We start from the raw sequence: 15,658 nt of genomic DNA, 5'->3' as shown, positions 1-15,658 counted from the left end.
ATGCACATCTAGCCATTATTTCTGCATCAACTTCATGTTTGCACTCTGATTCAATATTCTAAAATTCTCGGGAAGTCAAAATGTGGCTTTTCAGCCTTCACTTCCGGATCTGGCCTCCATTGTATCATCGCTTGTTTCTTCAAACAATGAAACCGCTGATCCAATGGCCCCATCTGGGCGGCTCGGAATGCCGTGAAATCGTTGTGTTCCCCTCAACGGCGGTCCTATAAATAGTCCTCCTCAGCAGCTTTATACTTCACACCACTCCAACTTGTTTCCTTCTTTCTTCTCCTCCTTTGTTTCTGTAACAAAACAATGGCAAAGAGCTTAGCTATTGCATCCCTTCAAATTCTCAGCGTGCTTTTACTAGCAAGCTTGGCCCAATCAAAGAAAGTGTACACACATTTGACGCTGTACGACCATGAATTTAAAGGTCCAACTGCTGAGCACAAGCAGACTATTTACCCTGTTGCAGGACTCCCCGACGTAAAATGGGGCTTTTTACAATTTGGAACTCTTTTCATCGGCACAAATATCTTGAAAGAAACCATCTCATTCCACTCCCCGACAGTTGGTCATTTGCATGGCGTTGTTGGGGTAGCATCCCTTGATGGCTTCGCCATAGAGGCCTTGGCAAGTGTGCACTTCCTTGAACACGGAAAGTACAATGGTAGCACTGTGGAAATTAAAGGAGTTATTAATCAGGATCAGCAAGTCAGTGAAGTTGCAATTGTAGGAGGAACCAAACATTTCCTGTATGCAACAGGGTACATGACCTTTACGGGTACCCCGGTTGTAAATGCAACTGGGCATAATGTTTATAAGTTGGACCTCCACATTACACAGGACTTACAGGATGACTACCTTAGTATTGCTCAGTGTTAATAACTGACACACATACACACATATATATATATATATATATCAGTAACCTATCAATAAACCTGGCCCTGGGTCCTCTAGGTCATCAGGTCAAGAATTTCTCCATGTTTTAATTATCAAGATGTATGGTGTGAGCTGTATGTTTCTTGAGGTACTTGGCATTTAGTCAACTTTACGTTATCAATAAAACAGTATGGTTTGTAATACTTTCGAATAATTTGGTGTGACTGTTGTTAGATCTTTTCTCGACATATGCTCCACTTCTAAAATAGAAGACACAAATCTAAGGCAAGATTGTGCCCTAATTTTCTTTCTCTTTACCAAGTAAAATATGAATTGTCTAGATATCATTATAGTTGTTCTTTGTACCTACTTAATCAATATAAAGGATCCCCTTTTTTCATAAATGTAATATTTTTATTTATTTACCATATAAAATTTAAGGAAAAATCATTCAAAACGTCCCTTACATTTTGCAAAATGACTTTTTCCGTCCCTCACTTTTAAAAATGTAATTTTACGTCCCTTACAAATTCACATTAGTCAAATTTGGTCCTTATCTGGGTTTCCGATTAGTTTTTTGTCAAAATCCACCATGTACGTTGCATGTGATCTTTTTTGAAGGGCAAAATTGTCAAATCAAATTTTACATAATCCGATTCACAGTCCCTTACATTTTACAAAATAAATTTTTTTGTCCCTCACATTTCACAAAATAAATTTTTTCGTCCCTCACATTTCACAAGTTGGATTTTTTTGTCTCTCACATTTTATAAAATGAATTTTTTCTTCCCTAATTGACCATGTGTACAAATAGTTTTTTTTAACCCATGTACATACCTATTTAATTTCACCTTAACAATACAAATAACATGTAATATATCTCTATTTGATTTTGTCTGATGTTATATTGAATTAAATTTGGACAGAAAAAATAAACATAGGAAAAGTATAACAAAAAGAAGTAAGTAATTGGTACTTTCAAATTTTAAGACAATCACAAGATAAGTAATTCAACTATTAGTCTTAAAGATGGTGAGTAGAAACTTCAGATTTAAACTGCAATTTGTTAACATAACTATAAAATTCGAGTTAGGATCCATTAATTAAATTACCTTATTATACAACTCAATAAATGAATTATTACCAAAGAGAAAAGGCTATAAATATTGAATAGATTCGCATGGTGAAATCAAATAGATATATACATGGGTTTAAAGCAAATTTGTTACTTTTAAATCCCTGTATATATGTATTTAATAGCATGTGTACAACTAGAAATAGAAATATATGACATGCTATTCGTACTGTCCAGGTGAAATCAGACAGATATATACATGGGTTTAAAAAAAACTATTCGTACACATTATCAATGAGAGATGAAAAAATTCATTTTGTGAAATGTGAGAGATGAAAAATTTTAATTTATGAAATGTAAAGACAAAACAATTCATTTTGTTAAATGTGAGGGACTATGAATCAAATTATGTAAAATTTGATTTGACAATTTTAACTCTAAAAAATGATCACATGCTAGGCACATGGTGAATTCCAACCAAAAACTAGTCGGAAACATAGTTAGGGACAAATTTTGATCAATGTAATTTTGTAAGGGACGTAAAATTACACTTTTAAAAGTGTGGGACGAAAAAAGTCATTTTCTAAAATGCGAGGGATGTTTTGAATGATTTTTCTAAAATTTAATACTACTACAAATTTGTATCAATTATTTGTATTCTTAATAAATTAATGATTTTTTTTAACACGCGTTGGAGAAGCAGTTAGACTACAAATAATTAGCCTAATTATTTAGCTACTGTAATTTTATAAAAAAAAAAATCTAATGAATATGGACGTATACTCAAGTAATGCAACATTGTGACCCCTGTCTTCCAATGAACAGCAACACATACAGTTAGAATATATTCAAATTCAAGAGTTTCGAATATAATTTCTAATTTTTGATGTCTCAATCTTGTTTGTTATATCATTAAACCAAAGACTCACTTTCCTTGAAATAGATTTGTTTATGTATCTCGCTTTCAACAAAATATTTGGCATGATAAACCCCATCTTTCTATATTAATCTTTTATCGTGAACATGTACTTGTACTTATTTTTAATTGTGAACATGTATTTAGTTTTGATTATAAGATTTAAAGCCTTGAATTTTTAGTCAAGCAGCGTATAGAGAAAAAGGCAATCTATAATTTTTGAGGGTATGCAATTATAGGATAAAACTAAAGTTTCTAAATTTTTAGCTAGCCTATTCTCTAATTTGTAAAAAGTTGATGATTGGTCATCGTCTACACTCAAATATATATGGCTTTGAACTTAAGTATAGCAATATTAGGAATGTCAATGGGATCGAGCCTAACCGAACTTGGTTGGTCCATTCGAACAAAAAATGTTCATTGAACCTAAACTTTAATTGGGCGGATCAAAGGCTAGCTTTAAATATTGGGTCCAAACTAAATGTGAGTCGAGTTTTGGGTCATACTAGACTTAAGTTTAATTAGAACTCAGCACATATATGAGTATAATTATATATGTAAAATATATACTTTGTTGGTCGCATTTTATATGTCATGGTTTTCATTTTAGTTTGTCCCAAAATACTTGTCATGATTTAAAATAAAAATAAATGAAATCCAACTTTTCTATTATACCCTTAATACAAGTCCCAAGGTAAAGCATTTAAGTCATATTCTCTTAATAAATTGTGCTACAAACTATCTTTATTTTTAGGTAGTTGTGCCTTTTTTAAAATTTCAAACTCAAATTACAAATTTTAAATTTTAATTGAAGGGCACAAGTGTAAAGGCACTTTTTAGTAGCTTATGTGTGTCTTAGTCAAAATTTATTTTCTTAAACTATGTGCAAAGTTGACTATGACATATAGAATGCGATGGCCCGAGTATAATAATATCTACAATTTATAATTATACATATTACGATGTAAACTATTAATAATTTATATATAAATTTATATTAATTCATAATTTATATAAATTTGTATTAATTTATAATTATACATATTGTGATGTAAAATGTTAATAATTTATATATAGATTTGTATTAATTCATAATTATATAATATATATTATATATAATTATGAGTTTGGACCAAACCCAATTTGAACCTGAAACTCATATAACAGTGTGAGCAGAGTTTGAGTCTTTTAATATGAGCCCGAAGCCCAAAAGCCCCAAATTCAAAAATTTATAAAATTTGTGAGCCAAATTTGGGCTTGCTAAATTCCGGTTCAAAAATCAAATTGACACCCCTAATCAATATTGTCACATTTCATTCTGCAAATTCATACTTTTAATTGATTTAAGCATACTAGAAGCTTTTTTAATCAAAGGTCTCAATTAAGTGCCGAATTGTTTTATGTGCAAAAATTTCCATCCATTGATTTAACTAACAGTACAGTTTTTTAAAGATGATGCATAAATATGTTTCCCTTTCACATACTACCATTTATAAAGCAGCTTAGTGCTGTTCTAGTTAATTTCATTTTCTTTTGTTAACCTTACTTCTCTCGATTTTTTAAACTTTTTTTGGATGAATTTTAAGAAAATGAAAATCTATTTATACTAAGTTACATAAATCTGCTTAATTATTAAGCCTTGACAGGAAATTGTGAATATTAGAGTGTCTAAGGACGAAATAGTGAAATACATATTAACAGCGGATCAAAGTCAACAAATGGACATCTAGCCATTATTTCTGTATCAAACTTCACGTTACAGTCTGATTCAATATTCTAAAAATCCTCGGGAAGTGAAAATGCAGTTTTTCAGTTTTATACTTCACACCACACCAAGTTGTTCCCCTCAACTCTGCGGTCTTATAAATAGTTCTCCTCGTCGGCTTCGTGCTTCACACCACACCAACTCGTTTCCTTCTTTCTTCTCCTCCTCTGTTTCTGTAACAAAACAATTGCAAAGAGTTTAGCCATAGCATCCCTCCAAATTCTCAGCCTGCTTTTGCTAGCAAGCTTGGCACAATCAAGGATAGTGTCCAAACATTTGACGGTGTACGAACATGAAATTCGAAGCGGAGAAGGTCAGACTGTTTTCATTGTTGCAGGTCTCCCCAACGTAACTCGGGCCTTCAACCAATTTGGAACTGTTTTCGTCGCTGATAATATCTTGACAAGAAGTGCTTCATTCAAATCCGCACTGGTTGGTCGTTTCCAAGGCATTGGTGCAGTAGCATCCCTTGATGGCACCATCATAGAGACTCTGGCAAGTATTCGCTTCACTAGTGGAGAGTACAGTGGCAGCACTGTGGAATTAAAAGGCATAGGGTCTCAGGATGTCAATGAAATGGCAATTGTAGGAGGAACCAAACAATTCCGGTATGCAACAGGGTATACTACTTTTGAGACGGTCAGAGCTGTAGGAGATTTTATTACTGCAAAGTGGGATCTCTACATTAGACTGGATATACCGGATGACTGCCCTGGTATTAATCTTCATTAATAACTTTTATATATATGTATGTGTATATATATATATATATGTGCCCCCTGAAGACAGCCTTTGTTTTGCTCTTCATTAATAATATTTTTTTACCTGGGTCTTGAATGAATGAAATAACTGTTTATTACCTTGCAAAATTCCAAGTGTTGAGGAGCATAATTATTGCTGAAGTATTTTCCCATCAGATTACTCCAAAAAACATTGCTAGCATTAACTATTGTACGTAAGCCACTAATCATTTGGATAGGTATTAGCCAGCAACTTTGACATCTAATCATCCCAATATTAAAATATCAAAAAAATTTGGGTTGAGCATAATCTTAGAAAATGATTTGAACTGCAGATTGATCTCCAAAAGTATGAAGAATAATTTGCTGGAAATGAAAAAGTGTTTGATACTTTAATGTGACATCATATAATATCAGTTTATGTATCCCACATAATTGATAGTAACATATATTGCATAAATGGTGACTTTGATACCTGATCACAAAGTCCACAAGTTGAACCCACTTTTTGGGCAAAAAAGGAGCAAGGACAGCATTTAAAATAAATGTGGCAACATGGACACTCTATTTTTTTATTACTGGCAGTCTATTGGTTTTGTAATTTCTGCCAATGAATAGAGAGCAAATTAATTTTATGTCGGCTGCGTTTTATTGTGTATTAGGTGAAGTTCTAAGGACGTAAAAAACTTAACTTATTATAATTGAAATGGCAATTAAAAAACTGAAGTGCATATTATATCTTTGAGGATTGATTGTAGTTGAAATTATTGGTGGAACCCAAATAATTAATTAATTAGCCATGCTGAAGATAAACAATTGTATGAGTGATATTGAAACTTGATCAACTCTTTTGACCAAAATTTCACCTTCCCTATGTGAAAACTACCTTAAATTATGTGGCTTGCAATTTGATTTAGTAGTCTGCATCTATCAAATAAAACTACATCCAGCCATCAAACTTTAAATAATTAACAATTTATCGAGGACTTTAATTTTAAATGATATGTCTACTTGTCAACTTAGAATTAAGATTCCTGCTATGTGAACTAAGTAATTTTAATGGCATAAATTTGAGTTCTCATAACTTGTAAAGACCTGTACGAAACCACAACCAAAATTGTAAACTAATACTAAAATGTGTTAGTTGTATTCAAACATCCAATTTCCGCTGATTCATGTGCTCAGAAACATCCCTTGAAGTTTTTAACAATTTCACCTAGTTCCTTTGAGATCTGAAAAATTACATATACCTCCCCCGAGCTTATAGTTTTGGCAACAAAAACTATTTAGTGGTCAAATTTTGAATGAATAACCCAAAATACCCTCATGAAATTTTCAAGTTCATTTTACCTTCTGATAAAATTATTCAAAAACTATGGAACATAGACAAAACCTCAAACTCATTTTCAACCCTCATCTCTACTATTTTAAACCTTTAATATTACCACATTTCAAATTAGTACCATTATCGCAATGACCATTACCACCATCAATCCCTAAATTTTAAAACCTCAATCGAAATTAAAAAAATTTACACTGTTAAACTCAAAAAATTTCAATAACCGCATCAACATAACATCCTATCCTTTAAATATTGGAGTATCAATACCAGCCCTATCCTTTTTAAACCCAATTTACATCTTCTTCTATTCATCTTCAAATCCTCCAAGCAAAGCTAAAATTAATTTTTAATATGTTATTGTTGTGTTTTAGATATGATCGGTTATTCCACAAGAGAATTTTATTTTTGTTTCCATTAAATGTCTAATTGTGTGATGCATTCATATAAACAAAATTAGGAGTGGATTGTTTAATTGTATGAAAAAAATATTAATATGTTAAGGTTATTATGGTCATTTTGTAGGGCCAAGGGAGATATGTGTAATATTGAAAAGCTCAAGGGTACTAGGTGAAATTATTAGAAACCTTGAGGGAGGTCTCTGAAATTATCCCTAATATTAATGTATCACAGAACAGCCTCAAGCAGATTTAAAAACAAAACTAATTAATTTGAACTTATTTTGTAAAAGCTAACAACTAGCTGGCAAATTTACTTTAAAACAATAATAATAAATAGTACTAATCTGACATGCTTACCCTGTTCAATAGCTACGTAACATTTAAACAAATGAGAATTTGACAATCCAACGGTACCATATAGTCTAATAATTTTTTTTTGTTTGACCAATCTTTTCGATAATGTGACACAGCTACTACGTTATGGATTGCCTCCAATGATTATCATTATCTAAGTCTAAATAACTTCTTTTACCTTTAAAACTTAATTGGTTATTTTTCCCATATGTCAAGATTAATTTGGATGAACGCTAAATATTTCTTCTTCTTCAACATTTACTTGTTCTTCATCGCCCATTTATTTTTCATTTTCATACTCTTCATCTGTGAGTTCACGATAACCATGCTCGTTGCACAGAGCTCTACATTTGAGTACCAAATGTTTATCAATGTTTATAACATAATTGTATGTTTCCAAGATGTGCTCATGATCGTACTCTTATCTGGTTTATATAGAATAGACAATCAAAGTGTATTTAGTCAAACAATCAAATGAATATTTAATTCACGTGTAATTTGTATAATTAGACATATAAAGAAGTTAAATATTACACCAATAAAATTTATTAGGAGGGAAAATATATATATAAATAAATATAAATAAATATATATATATATATATATATATATAGCATCATGTTTTGTTTCAAGGTTCTGTCATAGAAATGGTGAGGGTAATTGTAATAAATTTCAATAGTTTTAGGGTGCCAATAGTGGAACAAGATGGAACTTATTGAAATTTCAAGAGGGAGAGGTAAGGGGAGGGGAAGGTAAGAGTGGGGCAATCAAAACTTTTGTAAGTTGTTCTGTAGCTTTATGAATTAAAGGGGTGTAATTGTAACCCCCAAAAGCAATGTTGCTTTGCCCCTAAATATATAGTCCTCACCATGCCAGCTTATATGAACTAGGGTTAGGCGACTTTGGAATTTTCGTGCAATTTTATGTTTGTTAAATGCTTTACCTAATATTGTGCATCATCAAAAAAAACTTTGTTGTACTCATGCAACCAACTTATTGTACAAAAAATCACTTAATCTATAAGTTATACTCTAAATATAAGTGTACTCTAAATGTCAAAAGAAATGAAACAACGGTATATACCGCACCAAATACATTGTACCTGCACAATCCTCAAGCTTATAATTCACATTGCAATGGCAAAATACTTGGTCTACTAGGCTTAAACCTAATTTGAATTCAGCTCATATATGAGTATAATTACATATGTGAAATATATACTCCGTTGATCGCATTTTATATGTCATGGTTTTCATTTTAGTTTGTCCCAAAATACTTGTCATGATTTAAAATAGAAATAAATGAAATCCAACTTTTCTATTATACCCTTAATGTAAGTCCCAAGGTAAAGCATTTAAGTCATATTCTCTTAATAAATTGTGCTACAAACTATCTTTATTTTTAGGTAGTTGTGCCTTTTTTAAAATTACAAACTCAACTTACAAACTTTTAAATTTTAATTAATTCAAGGGCACAAGTGTAAAGACATTTTTTAGTAGCTTATGTGTCTTAGTCAAAATTTATTTTCTTAAACTATGTGCAAAGTTGACGATGACATATAGAATGGGATGGACGGAGTATAATAATATCTATAATTTATAATTATACATATTACGACGTAAACTGTTAATAATTTATATACAAATTTATATTAGTTCACAATTTATATTAATTTATATTAATTTATAATTATACATATTATGATGTAAAATGTTAATAATTTATATATAAATTTGTATTAATTCATAATTTTAAAATATATATTATATATAATTATGTATTTAATTATGAGTTTGGGTCAAGCCCAATTTGAACCTGAAACTCATATAAAAGTGTGAGTTGAGTTTGAGTCTTTTAATATAATCCAGAAGCCCAAAAGCCCCAAATTCAAAAATTCATATAATTTGTTAGCCAAATTTGGGCTTGCTAAATTCCGGTTCAAAAAATCAAATTGACACCCCTAATCAATAATGTCACATTTCATTATGCAAATTCATACTTTTAATTGATTTGAGCATACTAGAAGCTTTTTTAATCAAAGGTCTCAATTAAGTGCCGAATTGTTTTATGTGCAAAAATTTCCATCCATTGATTTAACTAACAGTACAGTTTTTTAAAGATGATGCATAAATATGTTTTCCTTTGACATACTACCATTTATAAAGCAGCTTTGTGCTGTTCTAGTTAATTTCATTTTTTGTTTGCTAACCTTACTTCTCTCGATTTTTTAAACTTTTTTTTTGGTGAATTTTAAGAAAATGAAAATCCATTTATACTAAGTTATATAGTACACTTTTTTAAAGATGATGCATAAATATGTTTCCCTTTGACATACTACCATTTATAAAGCAGCTTAGTGCTGTTCTAGTTAATTTCATTTTTTTTTTGTTAACCTTACTTCTCTTGATTTTTTAAGCTTTTTTTGGATGAATTTTAAAAAAATGAAAATCTATTTATACTAAGTTACATAAATCTACTTAATTATTAAGCCTTGACAGGAAATTGTGAATATTAGAGGGTCTAAGGACGAAATAGTGAAATACATATTAGCAGCGGATCAAAGTCAACAAATGGACATCTAGCCATTATTTCTGTATCAGATTTCACGTTACACTCTGATTCAATATTCTAAAAATCCTCGGGAAGTCAAAATCAAAATGCAGTTTTTCAGTTGAAAGAAATTAAACCAAGCTATTTTAGTATTTGGTGGTATCTTATTTGTTAAGTATACATATTAGATTAGGAAATCTCAAGTCAATTTCCAAATAAGTTTTGGTTTATAATTATATTTGTTTTAGGAAGTTTTAGAGTCCATAAATACTACTAGTCTAGTAGGTTATTAGTAGAAGAGAAGAGAAGTGGAGAGTTGAGTTGAGTCTAGATATTAGACTTGAGAGAAAATCTCATAGTTAAAATTTGTGAGTTGTCATGAGCGAAAGGCTAAGACTTAGTATTTGTTACTATTAAGTTTTGAGTTAAATAAATTATTGAGTGTTTGTTCTCCTTTTCTTCTCACATATTTTTTATATGTGTTAGAATTGCTTCTGCTATGTGCACGGAGATTTTTCGTGCCAACAAGTGGTATCAGAGTTCTAGGTTTTAATCCTGGGGTTTGTTCGCAAAATTGGGGCTTGGAGCTTGTTTGTAAAATTAAAATATGGATCCGTATTATTTACCACGTTATGGTGTTTTCACCTTTGATGGTAAAAACGATTTTGAGATTTGGAGGTCGATGATAAAGAATTTTTTCAAAAATATTGGAGTTTTGAATATTATCCAAAAGGGGTTCATGGAACCCATAGAAGGCACAGAATTATCAAGGGATGCAGTTGAACAATTAGAGAGGAATAGACAATTGAACTATAAGGCATTATACTATCTCCAAACCCAAATCCAGTTACATGTAGTGAAAAAATTCATACATGTAAAGACAGCAAAGGAGGCTTGGAAATTTTTAATAAATTCCTATGGCCATGGTGGAGAAGAAATTTGTGACGAGGAAGAAGAAAAAGAAGTTTTTGATGAGGCAAAGAAAGAAGAAATTGTAGCAATTGTGGACACACATGAAGCTGAAGAAATTGTGATTGAAGAAGAAATTTCGCAAGTGGTTGAGAGAGAAAGTGAAATCATTGATCAAATTGAAGATGTGGTTGAAGATTATGATGATAGAGAAATTGTTGACTTTATCGAGGTTGATGAATTTTTCGAAGAAAAGAATCAAGCGATGGACTTGATTAGAATCAAGTGACGGACTTGGTTGAAATCAATTGTGAGGTGAACAAATTAATTGAAGGTTATGATAATGCTAAAGTTGATGTAGTTGTTAGTGTTGAAAAAGTAAAGGGAAAACCTGGCAATGTTAAAAACATTCATCAACCTTTGGTAGCGTCAACTATGATTTTCTAATTTTCGGAGATTTTCTTGGTGACATGGATGAATTAAATTATGGAATATCTGATGGAATATGGGTGAATATGTTTGAATCTTTTGACAAGAGTGATCAAACCAAGTAACTATTTGAGAAGTAAAAGTTTCGTCCACCACCGCGCGTAAAGATGAAATTAGAGATCAATTACAAGTTGGAATTCCATATCATCCATACAGCAACTGAATTTTTCATGGAGATTCAAGCTAGGGATGGCATTGGAGGTAACAACATCAAGAGCTTAGTTTAAGGGAGGCAATGAAGGAAATTAAACCAAGCTATTTTAGTATTTGGTTTCCTAATTCCTTTTGGTATCTTATTTGTTTAGTATACATATTAGATTAGGAAATCTCAAGTCAATTTCCAAATAAGTTTTGGTTTATAATTATTTTGTTTTAGGAAGTTTTAGAGTCTATAAATACTACTAGTCTAGTAAGTTATTAGTAGAATAGAAGAGAAGTGGAGAGTTGAATTGAGTCTAGAGATTAAACTTGAGAGAAAATCTCATAGTTGAAATTTGTGAATTGTCATGAGCAAAAGGCTATGACTTAGTAATTGTTACTATTATGTTTTGAGTTAAATAAATTATTGAGTGTTTGTTCTCCTCTTCTTCCCACATATTTTTTATATGTGTTACAATTGCTCCCGCTATGCGCACGGAGATTTTTCGTGCCAACATCAGTTTTATACTTCACAGTTCACACCACACCAACTTGTGGTTTGTGGTGCTCTCCTCAACTCTGCGGTCTTATAAGTAGTTCTCCTCATCGGCTTCATACTTCACACCACACCTACTCGTTTCCTTCTTTCTTCTCCTCCTCTGTTTCTGCAACAGAACAATGGCAAAGAGTTTAGCCATAGCATCCCTCCAAATTCTCAGCCTGCTTTTGGTAGCAAGCTTGGCACAATCAAGGATAGTGTCCAAACATTTGACGGTGTACGAACATGAAATTCGAAGCGGAGATGGTCAGACTGTTTTCATAGTTGCAGGTCTCCCCAACGTAACTTGGGCCTTCAACCAATTTGGAACTGTTTTCGTCGCTGATAATATCTTGACGCGAAGCGCTTCAATCAAATCCCAACTAGTTGGTCGTCTCCAAGGCATTGGTGTAGTAGCATCCCTTGATGGCACCACCATAGAGACTCTGGTTAGTATTCACTTCACCAGCGGAGAGTACAGTGGTAGCACTGTGGAATTAAAAGGCATAGGGTCTCAAGATGTCAATGAAATGGCAATTGTAGGAGGAACCAAACAATTCCGGTATGCAACAGGGTATGCTAATTTTGAGATGCTCAGAGTTGTGGGAGATTTTATTACTGCAAAGTGGGATCTCTACATTAGACTGGATATACCGGATGACTAGTACCCTGGTATTAATCTTCATTAATAACTTATGTGTGTGTGTGTGTGTGTGTGTGTGTGTGACCCTCTGATGACAGCCTTTGTGTTGCTCTTCATTAATAATATATTTTTACCTAGGGTCTTGAATGAATGAAATAACTGTTTTTTTACCTTGCAAAATTCCAAGTGTGGAGTAGCATAATTATTGCTGAAGTATTTTTCCCATCAGATTACTCCAAAAAACATAACTAGCATCAACTATTGTACATAAGCCACTAATCATTTGGATAGGTATTAGCCAGCAACTTTGACATCTAATCATCCCAATATTAAAATATCAAAAAAAATTGAGTTGAGCATAATCTTAGAAAATGATTTGAACTGCAGATTGATCTCCAAAAGTGTGAAGAATAAATTGCTGGAAATGAAAAACTGTTTGGTACTTTAATGTGACATCATGTAATGTTAGTTTATGTATCCCACATAATTGATAGTATTCCCTCCGTCCCACTTTGAAAGTCTTGTATTCATTTTTTGTCTGTCCCAAATTATAGTTCACTTTCCAATTGAAGAATGTAGTTGTCTTTTAATTTCTCGAAAATACCCTTATTTAGGGTCCGTTTGTTTCGGGTGAAAATGTTTTCCAGGAAAATATTTTCCTAATTTCCCGTATTTGGTTGCACAAAAGTTACTGAAAACATTTTCCTATGTAAAATATTTTCACTCATCTTATGGAAAACAACTTCCCTTCCAAACTTACTGAAGTTGTTTTCCGAAATGCATGCATCCCGCCTGTAGTATGTTCCAAACTTACTAAAAACATCTTGTAGTATGTTTTTTTTTTTTTTAGTGTAAACAGGAGGATTCGAACCCAAGATCTCTTCCTTACACTCCCTCCCCCGTACCACCCAACCCAACCCAACCCTCCCCCTAGTATATTCAAAATTAAAAAAAAACCTCATCCTGCTCATCCTATGCTAGTAATTAATTATGTATAATAGGAACATTCTTTTCTAGAGAAACTTTCAGCAGTGAGAGTACAAGATATATGTCACAATAAGCATTGCATATGATTGATTTTTTGACACTAAATGGCCAGCAATTTGTTTATTGCTTAAGGAGATATTTTTTATTCATATATACATTTCTCCAAGATTTTTTAAAGTTAAACAATGAGATAAATTTTCTTATTTTGCATGGGAAGAAGTATGTAGTTATAATGTGTAGAAAGTAAAGATAAAGATAAAAGTGAAAATATTTCAAAAGTTAAACAAACACCAAAAAAATGAAGTAAGAAAATATTTTCAATAAGCTAACCAAACACCTGAAAATGATGAAAGGGAAATCATTTTCATGGAAAATTACTTCCACGGAAAATATTTTCCCAAGGAAAACATTTTACTTCCAACCAAACAGACCCTTAATGTAAGTTGTTATTACTATACACTACCTTTTTTAATATAGATTGTTAGTATTGAATATAACCTACCCCATTTAATGCATTTAGATTTTCCAAAATATATTGATATATGAAAAGCCAACTTTATTTAATGTAAGGATATTTTAGAAAAATAGCAATTTAAATTTGTTTTTCCAACAAAATTAACTACTTTTTCTTAAACTGTGCGAGAAAAAAAACTAGAACTATCAAAATAGGACAGAGGGAGTAACATATATTGCATAAATGGTGACTTTGATACCTGATCACAAGGTCCACAAGTTGAAGCCACTTTTTGGGCAAAAAATAGGGGAAAAAGGGGGCAAGGACAGCATTTAAAATAAATGTGGCAACATGGACACACTATTTTTTTATTACTGGCAGTCTATTGGTATTAATTTTATGTCAATGACAAAAAGTGGTGTGCCAACCTACTCAAACTATGGGCTGCGTTTTATTGTGTATTAGGTGAAGTTCTAAGGACGTAAAACTTAACGTATTATAATTGAAATGGCAATTTAAAAACTGAAGTGCAGATCATATCTTTGAGGACTGATTATAGTTGAAATTATTGGTGGAACCCAAATAATTAATTAGCCATTCTGAAGATAAACAATTGTACGAGTGATATTCAAACTTGATCAACTCTATTGACCAAAATTTCACCTTCCCTATGTGAAAACTACCTTAAATTATGTGGCTTGCAATTTGATTTAGTAGTCTGCATCTATCAAATAAAACTACATCCAGCCATCAAACTTTAAATAATTAACAATTTATCGAGGACTTTAATTTTAAATGATATGTCTACTTGTCAACTTAGAATTAAGATTCCTACTATGTCAAATAAGTAATTTTAATGGCATGAATTTGAGGTCTCATAACTTGTAAAGACCTGTACGAAACCACAACCAAAATTGTAAACTAATACTAAAATGTCTTAGTTGTGTTCAAATATCCAATTACCGCTGATTCACCTGCATGAGATTAATGTATCTCAGAATAGCCTTAAGCAGACTAAAGAACAAAGCTAATTAATTTGAACTTATTTTGTTAAAGCCAACAACTAGCTGGCAAATTTACTTTAAAACAATAATAATAAATAGTACGAATCTGGCGGCGAATTCCTTTGTTTATTACTCAAAAAAGAAAAGATCGCAACAATAACGACATGAATATGGTATAAGAGTCAGCCCGACGGCCAAGACTTTTTTTTTATAAATATTAAATATGATGGCCACCGGTCTGACAGAAGTCGGCAGCCGTCATGAGAAAAAAAAAAAAAAAGCTCGATGGAGACCAGTAATTTTTAATGCTGTATTGGTCTCACCACTCTCCAGCCAAATTCCTAACGGTTCCCCTTCCTTTCTCCAATTGCGTCCCTTCGTTAAGTTGCTTTAATATTCTTCCATTGATCACACGGGGTAAGATCTGGACTTTGTAAGATGATATGTTATCCCTCTTTTTGTTCGATTATG

General features: G+C 31.8%; 1 protein-coding gene across 1 annotated transcript; it reads left to right on the top strand.

Moving 5' to 3' along the window:
* Positions 1 to 12,239: 12,239 nt before the first annotated feature.
* Positions 12,240 to 12,764, top strand: LOC113771593 (dirigent protein 2-like). Its single transcript, XM_027316166.1, has one exon. It carries the CDS (start codon positions 12,240 to 12,242, stop codon positions 12,762 to 12,764), a length of 525 nt encoding a protein of 174 aa, XP_027171967.1.
* Positions 12,765 to 15,658: the final 2,894 nt, after the last annotated feature.

The sequence above is a fragment of the Coffea eugenioides genome, chromosome 5 (genome assembly GCF_003713205.1).
Source record: "Coffea eugenioides isolate CCC68of chromosome 5, Ceug_1.0, whole genome shotgun sequence".
In the NCBI taxonomy this organism is placed as follows: domain Eukaryota; kingdom Viridiplantae; phylum Streptophyta; class Magnoliopsida; order Gentianales; family Rubiaceae; genus Coffea; species Coffea eugenioides.
This window is presented reverse-complemented; position numbering and strand designations above follow the sequence as displayed.

Coding starts and splice junctions, on each gene's coding strand:
- LOC113771593 (XM_027316166.1), top strand. CDS start 12,240: ATGGCAAAGAGTTTAGCCATAGCATCCCTCCAAATTCTCAGCCTGCTT.